Source organism: Pteronotus mesoamericanus, unplaced genomic scaffold (genome assembly GCF_021234165.1).
Source record: "Pteronotus mesoamericanus isolate MK-2021 breed Mesoamerican mustached bat unplaced genomic scaffold, CSHL_Meso_final contig_182, whole genome shotgun sequence".
In the NCBI taxonomy this organism is placed as follows: Eukaryota; Metazoa; Chordata; class Mammalia; order Chiroptera; family Mormoopidae; genus Pteronotus; species Pteronotus mesoamericanus.
Window position 1 is genome coordinate 27785211 of NW_026555078.1, and position 15364 is coordinate 27800574.

General features: G+C 37.9%; 1 protein-coding gene across 1 annotated transcript in view; it reads right to left on the minus strand.

Annotated features, from left to right (window-relative positions):
* Nucleotides 1-6095: 6095 nt before the first annotated feature.
* The window catches only part of SLC38A6 (solute carrier family 38 member 6), a 61325-nt gene continuing 52056 nt past the window's right edge, over nt 6096-15364 (minus strand). Inside the window, exons 11-16 of the mRNA XM_054567466.1 lie at nt 15102-15181; nt 14653-14753; nt 8016-8140; nt 6705-6849; nt 6506-6600; nt 6096-6318 (exon numbers count right to left, since the gene is read on the minus strand). Of these exons, the coding sequence (XP_054423441.1) occupies nt 6235-6318; nt 6506-6600; nt 6705-6849; nt 8016-8140; nt 14653-14753; nt 15102-15181 (630 nt within the window). The 3' untranslated portion in view covers nt 6096-6234. The remainder of the gene's footprint in view (nt 6319-6505; nt 6601-6704; nt 6850-8015; nt 8141-14652; nt 14754-15101; nt 15182-15364) is intronic.

The window sequence follows — 15364 nt, forward strand, 5'->3', positions numbered from 1 at the left end:
AATGCCGGTTAGACAACACTATAGGAATACAACTTCACCCAAAGACCACACTAATAACAACTTGGAAGAAATGTCTCTACTGGTAGGGCTCGGGGCTCTGTAGCTACTCTTGTCTCATTAAACATTATTATCTATGAACAGGATAAAGAAACTGTAGGATAATAAAGGAAATCAAAAAGCAGAGAACAAAAAAACAAAGCAGGGAACAATGATGCACTGGAATCAAGATTCAAAAAAGATAACTGCTGGGAGGATGAGCTGGAGCTAACAAAATGAAATTCAACAGATACATAATGTAGATAACAGATGTGTGTATACGAACATATGTGTGTATATGTATATAGTCCTTCATACTTAAAACAATTAAAATCAATAGACAAGTCCTAGAAATCTGACAGTTTACTTGAAAAAGAGCCGAAGCTTTTATTGACCACGTACCTTAGGAGCCTAAAGTTTAGTATCATTGTGAAAAAGCTGATATAAAATCAGAATATTTAATACAAAACTACAAAAAATTATTATTTTTTTAATCCTTGCCCAAGGACATTTTTATTTGCTTTTTTAGAGAGTGCAAGGGAAACAGAAGAGAGAGGGGGAGAAAGAGAAATATTGATGCAAGAGGATCAATGTGAGAGAAGGCCATTGGTTGCCTTCCTGTGCTCCTAGACTGGGGATCCACACTGGGACCGGGGCCGCATGCATCTGGACCAGGGGTCACACACATCTGGACCAGGGGTCGTACACATCTAGACCAGGGGTTGCAGGCACCTGTCCCTGAACTGGGGATGAACCTGCAACCTAGGTATGTGCCCTGACCGGGAATCAAACCTGCAATCCTTTGGTTATGGGACGATGTTCCAACCACTGAGCCACACTGGCCAGGGCCAGGTTTATTTCTAAAATACTATTTTCTGATCAGGCCACTGACTAGGCGGAAAAAGGCAATTTGAAGAACAGTCAAGCAATAAAACTGTACATATCTTCAATTCAGTGCTTAACAGCATACTCCAGCTGTTTCCAAAGACCATGTAAAAGAACTAGAAGAAACACAGTGTATTTCCCTTGGTTGAGAGAAAACTCAGTCTTCAAACACTGAAGGGCTTGAGATAATTCAGAGAATTCAAATACCTTGTCCAAAATTAGAAAGAGGGAGAGCTAGGATTTGAACATAAGGTAAGTTTGACTCAAAAATCTTTTTTAAAAAGATAAATACGGGGGGTCAGGGGCGGGGGTGGAGAGAGAGAGAGAGAGAGAGAGAGAGAGAGTGTGTGTGTGTGTGTGTGTGTGTGTGTGTGTGTGAAAATGTATACATAATTTTTCCTCTGAGTTAAGCAGTTTCACTTATCAGGTCTATCTGAAAAGGTTCAGTCAGAAAAATAAAGGTTGTGTCTGAGCTTTTTTCAGGTAAGTAATGTGCCTATTTTAACTTCACAACTTTAGGGCTGGGACAACTCCCAGTACTTAATATGTGCTCAGTAAATATTTGCTCAGTGATCAGCCAGCCCCTTTGCTTGTGTTGTGCATCAGTCACATTTTATCTCATGTTGTGCATAAGCTAAAATGCATACACATTCAAACAAGTGAAAAACATTTCCCTGTAAGCCTTTTTTCTCTATAGCATCCCATATGAGAACGTCTCTTAATCCACCTGTCTGTTTTTGTTTTTGTTTTTCTTTCCTGGCAACTCAATTCCCCTCTCCACCCATTTACTTTGTCCCACAGGTAAACGAACCGCTCATTCCCACCTGTCCACCTGGCCATCAGCCAAGATTAGTCTTCCTTCTCTTCATAATTGCTCACCTTAATTGACAGCCTGGTGCACTAGGCCAGTGGATCATGATGATAGTAAAAACATATATCAGGTTGTTTAAGACGGGCGAGAAAGGGAAAGAACTCTAACTGCAATGGGGAAACTACATCCACATTATCTTTACTCATTCTTCACTAAAATTGTGTTTTCCTATTTTTCCTACTTCATATGGAAAGGCTTAACTATAGAAGGATTACAGTAGGGGAAAAAATGGATAAATTGTGTGCTTGAATTAGAAAAACAAATTCCTCAGTACTACATTAGATTCTGAAAAGTTCTAAGACCAAAAATTATGACACCTAAAATTTAGGCAGAGTAATTTGCAGGAAACAAACTATGTTTTCAATAGGGTTACTTCTAACACAGCCCCAGAGTATTGTCGACATGCCAAGAAGAAAAGCAAGTTAAAATTAAGTGTTTGGGTCCCTGTGTTTCTAGCATCTACTTTCCACCTCTGTATACTGTTCAGGCGATGTCAACAGGAGAGACAGCCCAAATGGAAATACTCTCCACACACAGCTACCCACAGATTATCTAGTAACTGGATCCTGCAAATACACAGCGCAGAGAATGGAGAGGAGGAAAAATCTGTTGACCTGAAAAAGAGATCTTCCAAGTTCATTAACATCTCATATAATGCTCATTTAACCATATTCAAATATAAAATAGTACAACTGCAAAGGACACACTGAGAAAGAACAGCATCTTTCCCAACTGATCTCTGCTCACTTCACCCCACCCAACCCTCTAAAAGAGGAAGAAAGTAGTTGTTAAAGGTGGATGCTTTATATGTTAGGCAAATACAGAACACGAGTTTCCTAGGATGATAATGTTTTTAGAAGGCAATAACCCATTTAAAGGCATGGGTAAAGTTTACCTAGAAAAGGATGGTTTGTTTCCGCTTTTCCATCAGTGAATTACTAAACTTTAATTTAAAAGTGCCATGGTAGGAAGAAACACTAGAGTACAGGAACAAATGAAGCCAGTTAGGAAGTGTCAAATAGAGAATCTATGGTACTTTCAAGACTTCAATTCTATACCCAGGTTGTGCTGAATTTCAGGTTTTGCTTCTATGTAAAAAAGAAAGAAAAAAAAAAAACCAACAACAACAAAGATTTCCAGACCTTGGGTGTTTAAAGGGCCTTCACACAGTAAATCAACCCACTGCTGTCTTGTTTTCTCCGCAGCCAGACTGAAATAATACAGCACCAGCAGAGGTGTGAATTACCCCCATTCATCTTAATGGAGTGTTAACTTCAAAGGCTTGTTTTAACCATTTAAATGCTAAGCTCATGAGTAAACATTCTGTTAAAAAAAGTACAATTTAAACATTCACCCTCAACATACGAAAGTAATTTATATTCTCAGCACTTCGTCTTTTAATTTAGCAAACAAGTCTCCAAGTGTTGGAAAAGTATGTATTTTGTGCTTAACTTAGTTTTATTTTAAATAGTTATTACCTAATAAATTATGAACATTAAGCCCATAATGAGAAGGCCTATATTTCCCAGGAAAAATGCCGAGGAGTACTTGAACAAGGCTTTTTTGGTAATCCTGGTGAAGGGGCGCTGTTCTTACCAGCCATCTTACTAGATTCTTCCAAACTCAGAGAAAAAGTTGTGACTCCAAACAGACAACTAGATAAGGCAGAATATTAAAGTAAAATAAAAATAAACACCTCCACAAATAATTTCTCTTGATATTAACTAAGTTTTGTGCAGAGTGTTGGATAGGTTACTGGTCCCTTTGCCAAACCTCCCATGCTCCTATCCCATAAGCTGGTGACAAATGTATTAATTGATGCCCAGCTGTCATCACACTAAACATTTGCCCCAGGGGACATCCTTGCATCTGTTGCAGATTTAGGTTATTTTGGTATTACTGGAGTTAGATTTTTTAAAGCAGCTGAACACCTATCCGTATTTGGATCTATAATTTCATAAACAGATAAAGAGGGTATGAGAATGAGCTCACCAGGCTGATGGACTCTGGCGGACCTGAGGCCCCAGGGGCGGCCGTGCCCGGCTGTGCCCCTGGCACCGTGCTAAGTGCCCAGTCTCTGGAAGGCATTAGCAGGAGGGTGCAGTTGGGGCAGCGCTGTGGGAAAGCACTAAAAAGAGTGCACATGGGGCCAGTTCCCCTGTGAGTGAAGGCAAGAGAAGGATTCTAAACATATTAGCTGTGCAAGATGGAAGATGAAATTCCATGTCCCTGACTGAAAGCAAATTCACTTTACTGCTCCCGATAAAGGGATGGGAGAAAGGGGATAAATATCTAATCTATGAAGAGAACCTGTTTCAGACTGTACCTAATTTATACAAGGTCACTTAATCCTTTCAACACAACCCTGTATAATTGGTATTAACTCCATCTAATACCTATGTGAAAGTGGAGGCTTAGAGAGGTTAAGTAGTTTGCCTAAATTCATTGAGATTTGAATCTAAGACTTTCTAACCCCCAAACGTGGACTTTTTCTATTACACCGTGCTGGTCTCAGGTTGCCAAAGACATATCTTGACTCAAAAGCAGAGCTCAGTTGTCAATTTTTCAGCTCATTTCCTAAGTGGGAAGCAAGGGGGCACCTGCAAAGGTGTGGATTTCCATACATGCAAATTGGCACTTTGCATGCAATTACCTGCTTTACATGTGCACAGGGGTGGGATTACATTTCTACTGTAATGTAGAAAGCCAGGGGTGGGATACACCCAGGCTTTGGTAGGCTGCTAAAGTACCCTTTATATATAATACTCATGGGGAGAGACCTAGCTTCTGGTTTCCAACCAGAAATAAGCCACATCAATGGGAAGTCTGGAATGATTTATATAACCTCCAAACATAATATGATATAAATCATCAATACTTGTCTCTGTGCCAAGTAGAAAGTCACATGTTTTAGTGACAAACAAGAAAGCTCAGAGAACTTCCAAATCCACAGCCAATCATTGCAGCTCTACCTTATAATGAACAACAGAGAAAAATCACAAAAGTTTCTTAGACAGGATTTGAAGTCAGGGCAAAATACCAAATGGAATAATCCCACAGTTTTGTTATTAGTGATTGATGTTGACAAGATTAGCCCACAAGCTAAGATCCAATTTTGTATATAAGCTTAACATACTGATTTCCTTAAAAAACAAACAAAAGATTGACTCTCCATAGTTAATAACATTAAAAACTTCTGCCCTCAGAAAGACACTGTTAGGGGAATGAAAAGAGAAAGAGACTGAGAGAAAATCTTCATTAAACATATCTGATAAAGGGCTGCTATCTAAAATATACAAAGAATGATTATAACTCAAAAATGAGAAAACAGCTCAAGATAAAAAACAGGCAAAACACCTGAACCTCACCAAAGAAAACGCACAGATGGCAAATAAGCATATGAAAAGATGGTCAGCATGTCATTAGGGCAATGCGAAATAAAACAGCACAGTGGGATACAACTACACACTCACTAGAATGGCAAAAAACAAAAATACTGACACCACCAAATACCGGTGAGACTGCGGAACAACAGGAACTCTCATTCATTGCTGGTGGGACTGCAAAATGTTATCGCCACTTTAGAAGGCAGTCTGGCAGTTTCTTAGAGGACTAAACATATTCTTACCATATGACGCAGCATTTGTGCTCTTTGGTATTAGTTCAAATAAGCTGAAAACTATGTCCACACAAAAACCTGCAGTGTTATTCAAAACTGCCAAAATTTGGAAGCAACCAAGAGGTCCTTCAACAGGTGAATGGAAAAAAAAATTGTGGTATATCCATACAATGGAATATATTATTCAGTGATAAAAGGGAATGAGCTATCAAGCCATGGATAGACATGTAGGAAACTTAATTGCATATTGCTTAATAGTGAAAGAAGCCAGTCTGAAAGATTAGATACTACATAATCTGTGCTGCAAAGGCTCATAGTTTTTATGAAGATAGTGAAAAGATTAGTGATGGCCAGTGCTTGCATCAACAGTGAACCCTAATGTAAACTATTACCTTTAGTTAATAATAATGTATCAATATTGACTCAAATATAATAAATACACCACACATTCAAGATGTTAAAAATATGGGAAACTATGGGTTTTGGGGGGGTGAAGAAATATATAGGAACTCCACACTTTCTGCAAAAATTAAAACTACCCTAAAAGATAAAGTCTATTAATTTAAAAATGCAATAGACCCACAGATAATCAAACAAAAGACCTAATACATTGAAGAGCATTTTGAGTTTGTTTTTTATTTTGATTAAAATTGCTATGGGCCTACTTTCCCCTACCTTCTCCCATTTTGTTCCACTTTTCTGTTAATGTTTACAAAAAATGTTAATCCATATAGAGAGGATTCATCCAAGGTGCCTTCCAAATTATACCTTTTTGCATATGAAGGTAAATTATTCTTCATAAGAAATGGGAAAAACATATCTTTCACTTATTATTAATCCAGTTAAAAATGAGGAGTGCTAACCTAAAATTCCCAACCAAAACTCCGAGGATAAGCAAAACAAAAGCCTGTGGAAATAAGGGGAAAAAATAAGAACAATTAGAATTTTTTTAAAAAAATCTCTACTCTCTTCAATAATGTACTTTATATCTCGAAACACATGATGACTTTCTTGATGTAGATACAATAATTATAAAATGACAAATTATTTCTTAAAATAGGATTCTTAAAAGAAACAAACAGAAACCAACCTACCCCAAGCTTTTTCCATGACAGAAAATCCTCTCTGCTAAGTTTAAGATAAAATAGTCCTGGGAATACAAAAATCAAACATGTTGCTGTACTGGAACCTTTAATGGAAGGAAAAGAGAGGATTATTGCCAGGTTCAGATGTGAGTCTGGATGACAATTATAACCATCTTATTATGTGCATTTTCTGAAACAGAAAACTTACCAACTACATCAAATACATTCCTAATATCAGGAACATATATTGCAAATAAAACAATGATAATATTGAGTGCTAGAGTAATCAAAAAATGGTGAATCCACGAAAAGGAAATATTGGAGAAAAACATCATCATTAAAGCTTTCCTTGCCTGTACAACATAAAAGAGAAACAGATTTAAGCAGAAAAAAAGGGTCAAAGCCAAAACAGGGAAACACACTTAGGGAAACATGCACAGTACCGTAACCATAATACCTTTGTCCTCCAAATCAACTAGATTTCAAAAACATAACATAAACTATTCAAGTGTTTATTATTCATAAATTAAGAATATATATTTCTGTGTGAGCTTCATAATCGTTATTTTTGCTTTAATTCTTGAAAACATTTTCATATGCAATTTCTTTAAGTTGCCTAACTTTTAAAATTATCAACAATAATGCCGTGTGATGAAATCTCAGAGAATCATTTTCATTAAATTCGAGAGAAGAACAAAACGTTCGAAATGAGAAAAGAAATCATGCCATGGGAAAGAAACACCATTTACTATTTTATTTTATACTATCTGTCTCGCAGCATGTGAATATGAAAACTAGTTCATGACACTTCCCACTGCTCAGGGGGACGGCGGGAGGCCACATCCCACGACTGTTTCCGCAGCCCCTGCCGAGGCCAGCCCTGCCGTGTGCACCGGGAGGGGCAAACCACCCCCACGGCCCAGTTCTTAAGGAGCGCACTGCTTAGGAATTCAAGACATCCCTGCAGCAGCATTTATACCCAAAGCCTTTGTTTCCATTTCCTCAGAAATTCTTAAGATTCTTACGTACAGCAACTAAATGCAGAATGAAAATCTGTTCTGCCCCTTGTATTAAAATTCTAGAGCAAATAAAATAGTTTGGCTAAGAGTAAACTAGAATGTCTATGTGAAAATAAATTTACAATAAACCAGAAGGAGCTTATTTTTGCCGACTTGACTTTTTCTCCTTCATGCACATTCTTTTGAAAACAGAATACAGAATTAAAGGGGGAAAACCCCAAAAACCTTAGAAGAACTATAGTCTCTAAATTGGAAACAATGCTGTGGGAAAGCGTAAATCTAAACTCAAACTCGAAAAGCACAAATTAGCTTAGTGGTTCACTGTTATTTTTGTGCTTTCATGAGGCATACGCAAGTATGAGGTCTTTGATCAATTACTTGACAAATGAATAAGATATACAAGACTAAATGTGATTCAAACATTCCAGTCTGCAAAGAATTAGTGTTGCCACATTAGGGAGCTGCTACACCAAGCAACAAAACCTTTAAGAGTTACTTACAGGGAAGTGGATTAGAGGGACTGTCAAAAGCACAGCAAACAGTAAGCATAGCTTCACAGTCCTGACAACAACATCATGTGGCAAGTATTTACTATAATCTTGGAGTGTATCAGACGCCACTTTGTCTGTAAATTTAAAAAAATAACAATAAGGATCACATTATAAACTACTAAGATATCAATAACAGCAAAATTATTTTCCTTTGCACAAAGGGATCTGAACAGGTTTTGGATTCCCAGTCCCCAGTTGATCTCTGGCCTTTCTGTTTTCTCCATGAAATAGAGACATTAGTTAAATATCTTCTTAAAACCCACAACCTCTTCTTTTAATGAAACTAGAAATCAGCACAGGCAGAACCTAAATTATGTCTGGAAAAAATCCAGGCATTGTTAATATAATGAGAATGGTTTGCATGATATAACCTGGCAGCCAAAGAGAGTGGAATGGAATACACATGCATAAACAATGATGGCTTCACTGTACTAGTCAGTGGGGGCAGTAGATGCCATTGAGTGAGCATGTGTACTGTGTGGCCGGCATCACATGCAAAATGACTGAGCAAACAGAGCAACAAATCTGCATCAAATTTTGATTTAAGCTTGAACATTCCTCCATGGAAACGATTCAGATGATTCAGAAGGCTTTTGGGGACGATGCAATGAGTGCAGTGCAAATAAAAGTGTGGCACAAACACTTCAAAGATGGTTGAGAATCTGTTGAAAGTGATCTATGTTCTGGAAGGCCTGCAACAAGCAGAACACCTGAGAATGTTGAATGTGTACGGGCTGCAATCACCAAAGACTGGCAACTGACAGTGCAAGAACTAGAAGCTGATCTGGGGATTCCAAAAACTACTTTGTCAAGACTTTGATGCAGGATCTTGGCAAGAAATGTGTCGTGGCAAAATTCATTCCACGGCTTCTGCTACCAGAGCAGAAGGAACATCGTGCTGCAGTTGCTAATGACTTGATTGAAACGATGGCCAATGAACTAGATTTCCTCAAGAAGGTCATAATTGGAGATGAGTGATGGTGCTATGGCTATGACTGGGAAAGGAAGGCCCAGTCACCCCAACGGAAGTTGCTTGATTCTCCATACCTGAAGAAGGTGCGGCAAAGTTGCAACAAGGTCAAGACCATGTTAACTGCGATCTTTGATTGGGAAAGTGTTGTCCATCACAAGTATGCCCCTCCAGGCCAAACAATCAATAAGGAGTGCTACCTCAATGTTCTTCATCAGTTGAGAGATGCAATAGGACAAAAACAGCTGCAGCCGTGGGCAACTGGTGATTGGCAGTCTCATCACAACAATGCAGCCGCTCATGCGTCACGTCTTGTGCAGAGTTTTTTGGTGAAATGTCAAATCACCCAGGTGACTCAAACAAGCTACAGCCCAAATTTGATGCCCCTATGACTTCTGGCCTTTCCCAAAACTAAAATCACTTTTGAAAGGGAAGAGATTTCAGACTGTTGATGAGATTCAGAAAAATACAACAGGGCAGCTGATGGCGATTCCAACAAACGATTTTGCAGAGTGTTTTGAACAGTGGAGGAGACTCTGGGAGAACTGTGAGGTCCCAAGGGTCCTTCTTTAAGGGGACTGAGGCATCACTGTCCTATGTACCATGCTTCTTGTATCATCTTCAATAAATGTCTCTATTTTTCATAGCAGAATGGCTGGATACTTTCCGAACAGATGGGTATTTTAGAACTTTTTCACAATCTGAAGGTTTTGAACATTTATGTTGTTTTGTAGAGTGTTTTCACATGCAGTACTGAATTTGGTCCATATGACAACAACATAAGATTGGTAGCTAGGCTAAAAAATACAACCGACTGGCCCAATACCACACAACTCACAGGGGAAGAGCCGGCACAGCTGTACACCCAATTTTTTTTTGGGGGGGGTTGCCAAAGCCAATACCTTTTCCTCAATGCCACAAGGTTTTCTAGAGTCTCAGAGCGTTGTGCACGTTTTACCTGCTTCATCAACATCTCATCTATCGATGCATCTTACATAAAAGTTTTAGGGAACTGGCTTGCTCAGCAAGGCAGTGTGGTAGTCAGTGACAGAATTTGCACAAGCCAACCATGCCTTGCTCCAAGGGGTTCTTCTGTTCTCACAACGTTTTCCGCACCCCAAGCCAGACAAGGGGTATTCAAGAACAATGCATATCACTGCCTTGTAAGGGAAGATCAATTTGTACTTAACATAGGTGATTTTCTAATGTGAGCATATATGTTTTGGGGAAGATGTTTTGCAGGAAATAAGAAAGCCAAATACACCTCTGTTTTCAAGGATATTAAAATTTAAAGGGTAGATAAGATGAATACAAACATATATAATAGTATATAAACACAGATACATATATAAGCTGCAGCAGAAGCTTGTAAACAAATAGCTATGGTGATTCTGAACAGAGGAAGACAACTGTATGGCTTTGGGATAAGCAAGAAGGAAATCCAGGAAGGCTTGGGGAGAGTCAGTATAACACGGTGGGCGGCAGAGGGTAGAGGGGCTTGAATGTTGGAACCACACAGACTGGAGTTCCAGGACCACCACTTACTAGCAATTTAACTTTTCAGAGTCTCTTGGTTTCTAAGTCTGTAAAATGGAGACAATAATATGTTGACCTACAGAGTTACAGGGAACATTCAATGAATTCACATATGTGTGCTGACACTCAAAGACATGGGGGAGGAGATTCTAGGAGCAAGAACCAGCACAAGCAGAAGCTGCAAGGTAACAAAGGGAATATGCATCTGAGAAAATGTGTATCCCAGAAGGAGCACAATGGCTGAAGGGGACAGTGCAAAGCTGGACATGCATTTGAGACCCAGCAATGGAACTCAATCTGGTGGGCCACAGAAATGCAGTGACTTATGAAGAATAGTGTGTTATGATCTGAATTAATCAAGAGGACAGATTGGGAGAAAAAGAGACCCAAAAGAGGGGTAACAGAAGGCAACTGTCATAATCACTGGGAGGTAATGAGGACCTCAACTAGACTAGTGATAATGGAAATGGGAGAGAAACTAATTGTCTAAATTATCAAAGACACACTTTACACAGTGTGGGACTACGGACTAAGTAGGAGATTAAAGCTGAATTACATTCCCAAATCTGTGAGATACTTGTGAGTTTTGGAGAAATATGGCAAACTATTTTGTTTCCACTTTCTGAATCATAAAAATGAGCTATTAACACTTAATGCTTAACAACCTCATAGACTTTTTTAATGGTCTGGTTATTATGTAACATTTGGGCATTGGCCTGGCTCACCAGAGAAACACTTTATTTTCCCTCACCTTAAAATGCTTTAACATCTGTAATCAGAGCCAATAGTAGTAAGCTAGGTACATACTTATTGGTCTCTTTAATCTGACAACATTTAAGTATTAACTAAGCCTTGGGAGCACTGGATGAACGAATCCCAAGCAGCTCCAGACGCCTGAAGAACTAGATTTATGACATATTCAAAATATCTATTACATGTCCACTTTCTATTTTCCCAGAATTAAAACCTTCCATCTGAGCCAGTCAGTTCTGTGGTCTTAGCTGAGCCTTACCATATGTAAGGAACAGAGTCCCACGCACTGCTCCGGATTCAGACAAATCTCCGTAAGGACCTGATGATGATCTCTGCAAGGTGTACATGCTACTGGAGTCAGGGGGCTATCTTGTTTAATACGCCCTGTCAAACTGGGTATGAAGTCTATAAAGATGACCACAGCGCAGTGGAAAGACCAGTGGACCAGTATTCAGGAGACTTGCCCCTAATTGTGTGACAGGTCACCTCACCTCTTTGGGCTTTAGTTCATCTATACATTGAGTTGAAGTCTTGTGATGAGCCCTTTTGATTAAGGTCTCTGGCTCAATTAGCAATTTATTTCCATAAAACTGAGAGTTACTGCTGTCCAGATAGACATAAACCATAAAATATTTTCCCTGGTTACTATTAAGAGCCTCAAAACAAAACACTGAAGAGCAAATCAGTATCTGAATCTTCTGTCTTTGAAGAATGACTGACCCTTCTTTCCTTCCTTCCTTCCTTCCTTCCTTCCTTCCTTCCTTCCTTCCTTCCTTCCTTCCTTCCTTCCTTCCTTTTCCTTCTTTCATCACCTAACTATATACCCACCTATGCACCTACCTACCATGGGATTTTTCTTACATGTGTATTTCTCCATTATATAAAATGTGGATACTCTGAAGAATCTGCATTGACAGAGAAGGATTAAGTCAGAGACAACATATACTTGATAATCAGGAAAATCCCTGTGTGGTAAACATTACATTTCTATAATGAAAATGTATAGCCTCTGTGTTCAAGTATCAGTACATGGATGGACAGATAGATAAACAATACAGACTGAGATAAATAGATGGACAAAGATACAGATAGTTAGAGTGATCGATCTTAAGAGAGCCAGGTTTTCCAAAAGCCCAATTTGACAAAAAATTGGAATGAAGGAAATTTGGGTTCTATAACAAAATTCCTGAGGAATAAGCACTGCGATAAAGGCATTGACTTTTGGAGAGAGTCAGAATTAGATCAAATCCCCACTTATTATTCATTAGCTGGCCAAATTACTCAACCTATACGAACCTATACCTTGCACTTACATAGTAAATGTAAGCTCAATAAATGTATTAGCGTCCATTCTTCCTCCACTTCCCTTTCGATTTAATAGAGCTCCTAAGTGTCTCATGGTAATTTATGTCTTTATTTCTCAGCTATCCTGGAGATTTGTCAGCCTTTTGAGGTTTCTTCTAGATAGCTCTATTTTTCCATAAGGAGAAGGAGGAGGTCCATTTTTGGGGTATTTTTCCAATATTGAAGATCCCTAAATAAAATAATATTTGTGCTACGTGACAATTTTAATTTAGAAAAAATATACAGCTACTCTGCTAGACTAAATTTTAGCTGAATCCCAACGGACAGCCTTCTGCTCTGATACGAAAAAGTCTTACTGAGCTCAAGTGTATTCAAATACTAACCAGTGCAACAATCAAAAATAGAGCTTATGTATTTCAAGAATTTTGTTTCATTAACAATGATCAAAAAGCTTAACAATCTGTTTTTAACTTTCTTAGCAGTGTAGCCAGCAGGGTACCATGTTCATGTTGAAACAGTGCTTTTCCTGATGGTGTGCACAGGCCTCTACCACTCTTATCTTACATCAGTATAAAAATGCAAGAACAGATTTAGATTAATGAATGAGGTTTGCAACTGTTGAAAATACATAGAGATAACAAAAAAAGGAGTGCATAGAGCAATTACAATTTTCTCACACGCTGAAAACGCCAAGATAATACAACATATACTGAATAGTTACCATATTTAAATTAAATTTTATTAAAGATAATATGAAGTACAGTACAAAAAAACGGACCTGCAATTATACAATAATTACAGTAGTAATGATAATAATAATAACACACCATCAGCAGTAGCTTTCCTTTTTGGAAGACTCCTATCTGTCAGATACTGTAACAGGCATTTTAGATCTAACTCATTACCTCCTTGATACAACTCTATGCAATTACCTCTGGGTTACAGATTAGGAGATGAAAATACTATAAGGTGAAGTATCCTGTTCAAGTTAGAGCAGAGTCGCTATTTAAACCATGTTTGCTGGATTTCAAAATCTAGACTCTTAGGAAAGGTAGCTATGCAAGTAGCTGTTGTCCAAAGACCTGTCAGATGTGGACAATCTCTGAGAGGTAAGCAAAGCCCCAGTACAAGTTATCAGGGCTGGCTAAGACCTGAGGTGCACGAGGTTATCAACTGTAAAATCAGGGCCGTAACAGCTACCTACCCCCAAAGCAGTAACAGCCATTTAATTGGAGAGTTGTTATAAAAGCATTCATAAACTGAAAAGTGTAATGGAGAGTTTGACAAATTGAGGGTGACTTGTTACAATGTGTTTGTTGGCCAAATAAACAATATGTTCACAGATTAAACGAGAGCTTACAGTTTATTTTATCTTGTTCTAGACTTTTAAGTTTTACCTTTCTTTGAGGTTCTTAGGAGAAAAAAAAAATAGCATATATCAAGCAGACAATTTTTCAAAAAGATATACAAATATTTACTTTCTTGTTATAAATTTAAAAAAATGCACATTGTTGCCTTGTGCAAACAGGGTCTGAAGGCAGAGGTCTCTGATGTGCACATCAGCCTACAGCTGTAGCTCAGTTAAAAACCTCTCCTTTTCAACTTGTTCTGCCTTTAAGACTCTCCCAAGCTGCTGAACTAGAGTCTAATATATTGAAAAGAAGATTTATTCTAAAATATTTTTTAAAAATAAAATCATTATTGCACGTTTTTTTCTTGTATAAAGACATCAATGTCCCTAAGCCTGAGGTTTTATTCAGGTGTTTAAGAAAATTTTCATAAAAGGTTATTAATCTCGAGGTTATTAATCTTGAGCTTGGTCTACCTTTATAAGAGAAAGGAAATTCTTTAAGGCCCGTAGAGTAACCAGAGTATTGTATTGAACTCAGAGTATTGTAGTGAACTCTGGCAGCCTGAACAATTTAACCAGTGAAAGGCAGAAACAAAGTGTGTCCATGTCCAAGTGTGAGATCAACTACAGAACAATTTATTTTGACACCTGTAATTAAATAATATACTTACTATAAAAAGTGAGGTACCCAAAGAGTGCCGATATAAAATAAATGAGAAAACTTAAAGCAATTGCTGTATTGGCTACATTCTGCATTCTTTTCTTTGAAGGGCTAAAAGAAAAAATGGCAACAGTAGAGTCAGTGATCTGATTTATATCTATAGAAATAAATATCTCCCAAGCTAGTCCAAAGAATTCTTTAATCATTCAAGACCTGGTCCATTAATAATTATACACTACAATCTCTGATTTGAAATTATTGCACAAGGATTATGTTTTCAGGAAACATTTTCAATTTGGACAGAACTCTCAGTTGTTTCTTTCTGTTTTAAACTAACACTTAGAATCCAGTGATGGGAGGGAAGAATTCATAAAGGGGAAGCATGTCATGCAATTTGAAATTTCTAGAAGTAAGAAGACGTACTTAACACATTGCAAATATTCCAGGATTCTACGGTACCTTTGAAGTTCGCAGTATATGGGCAATATCGAGGTATGGCAGAGAAATGAAAAAGCCATGGTTGGTACAGCATAAACACTCTGAAAAACAATTTTTAAAGACAAGATTATTAAAGGCTACTCTGTTGAAACCACTACTTCATTTGACAATAAGCTCAGTTCTTCAAAAAAAAAAAAAAAAAACCCAATCGATTTGTTTAAACTTTACTTCATTTTTCATATATATTCTCTATAAAATAATTTTGTTTTGTTCTGTTTTAAGAG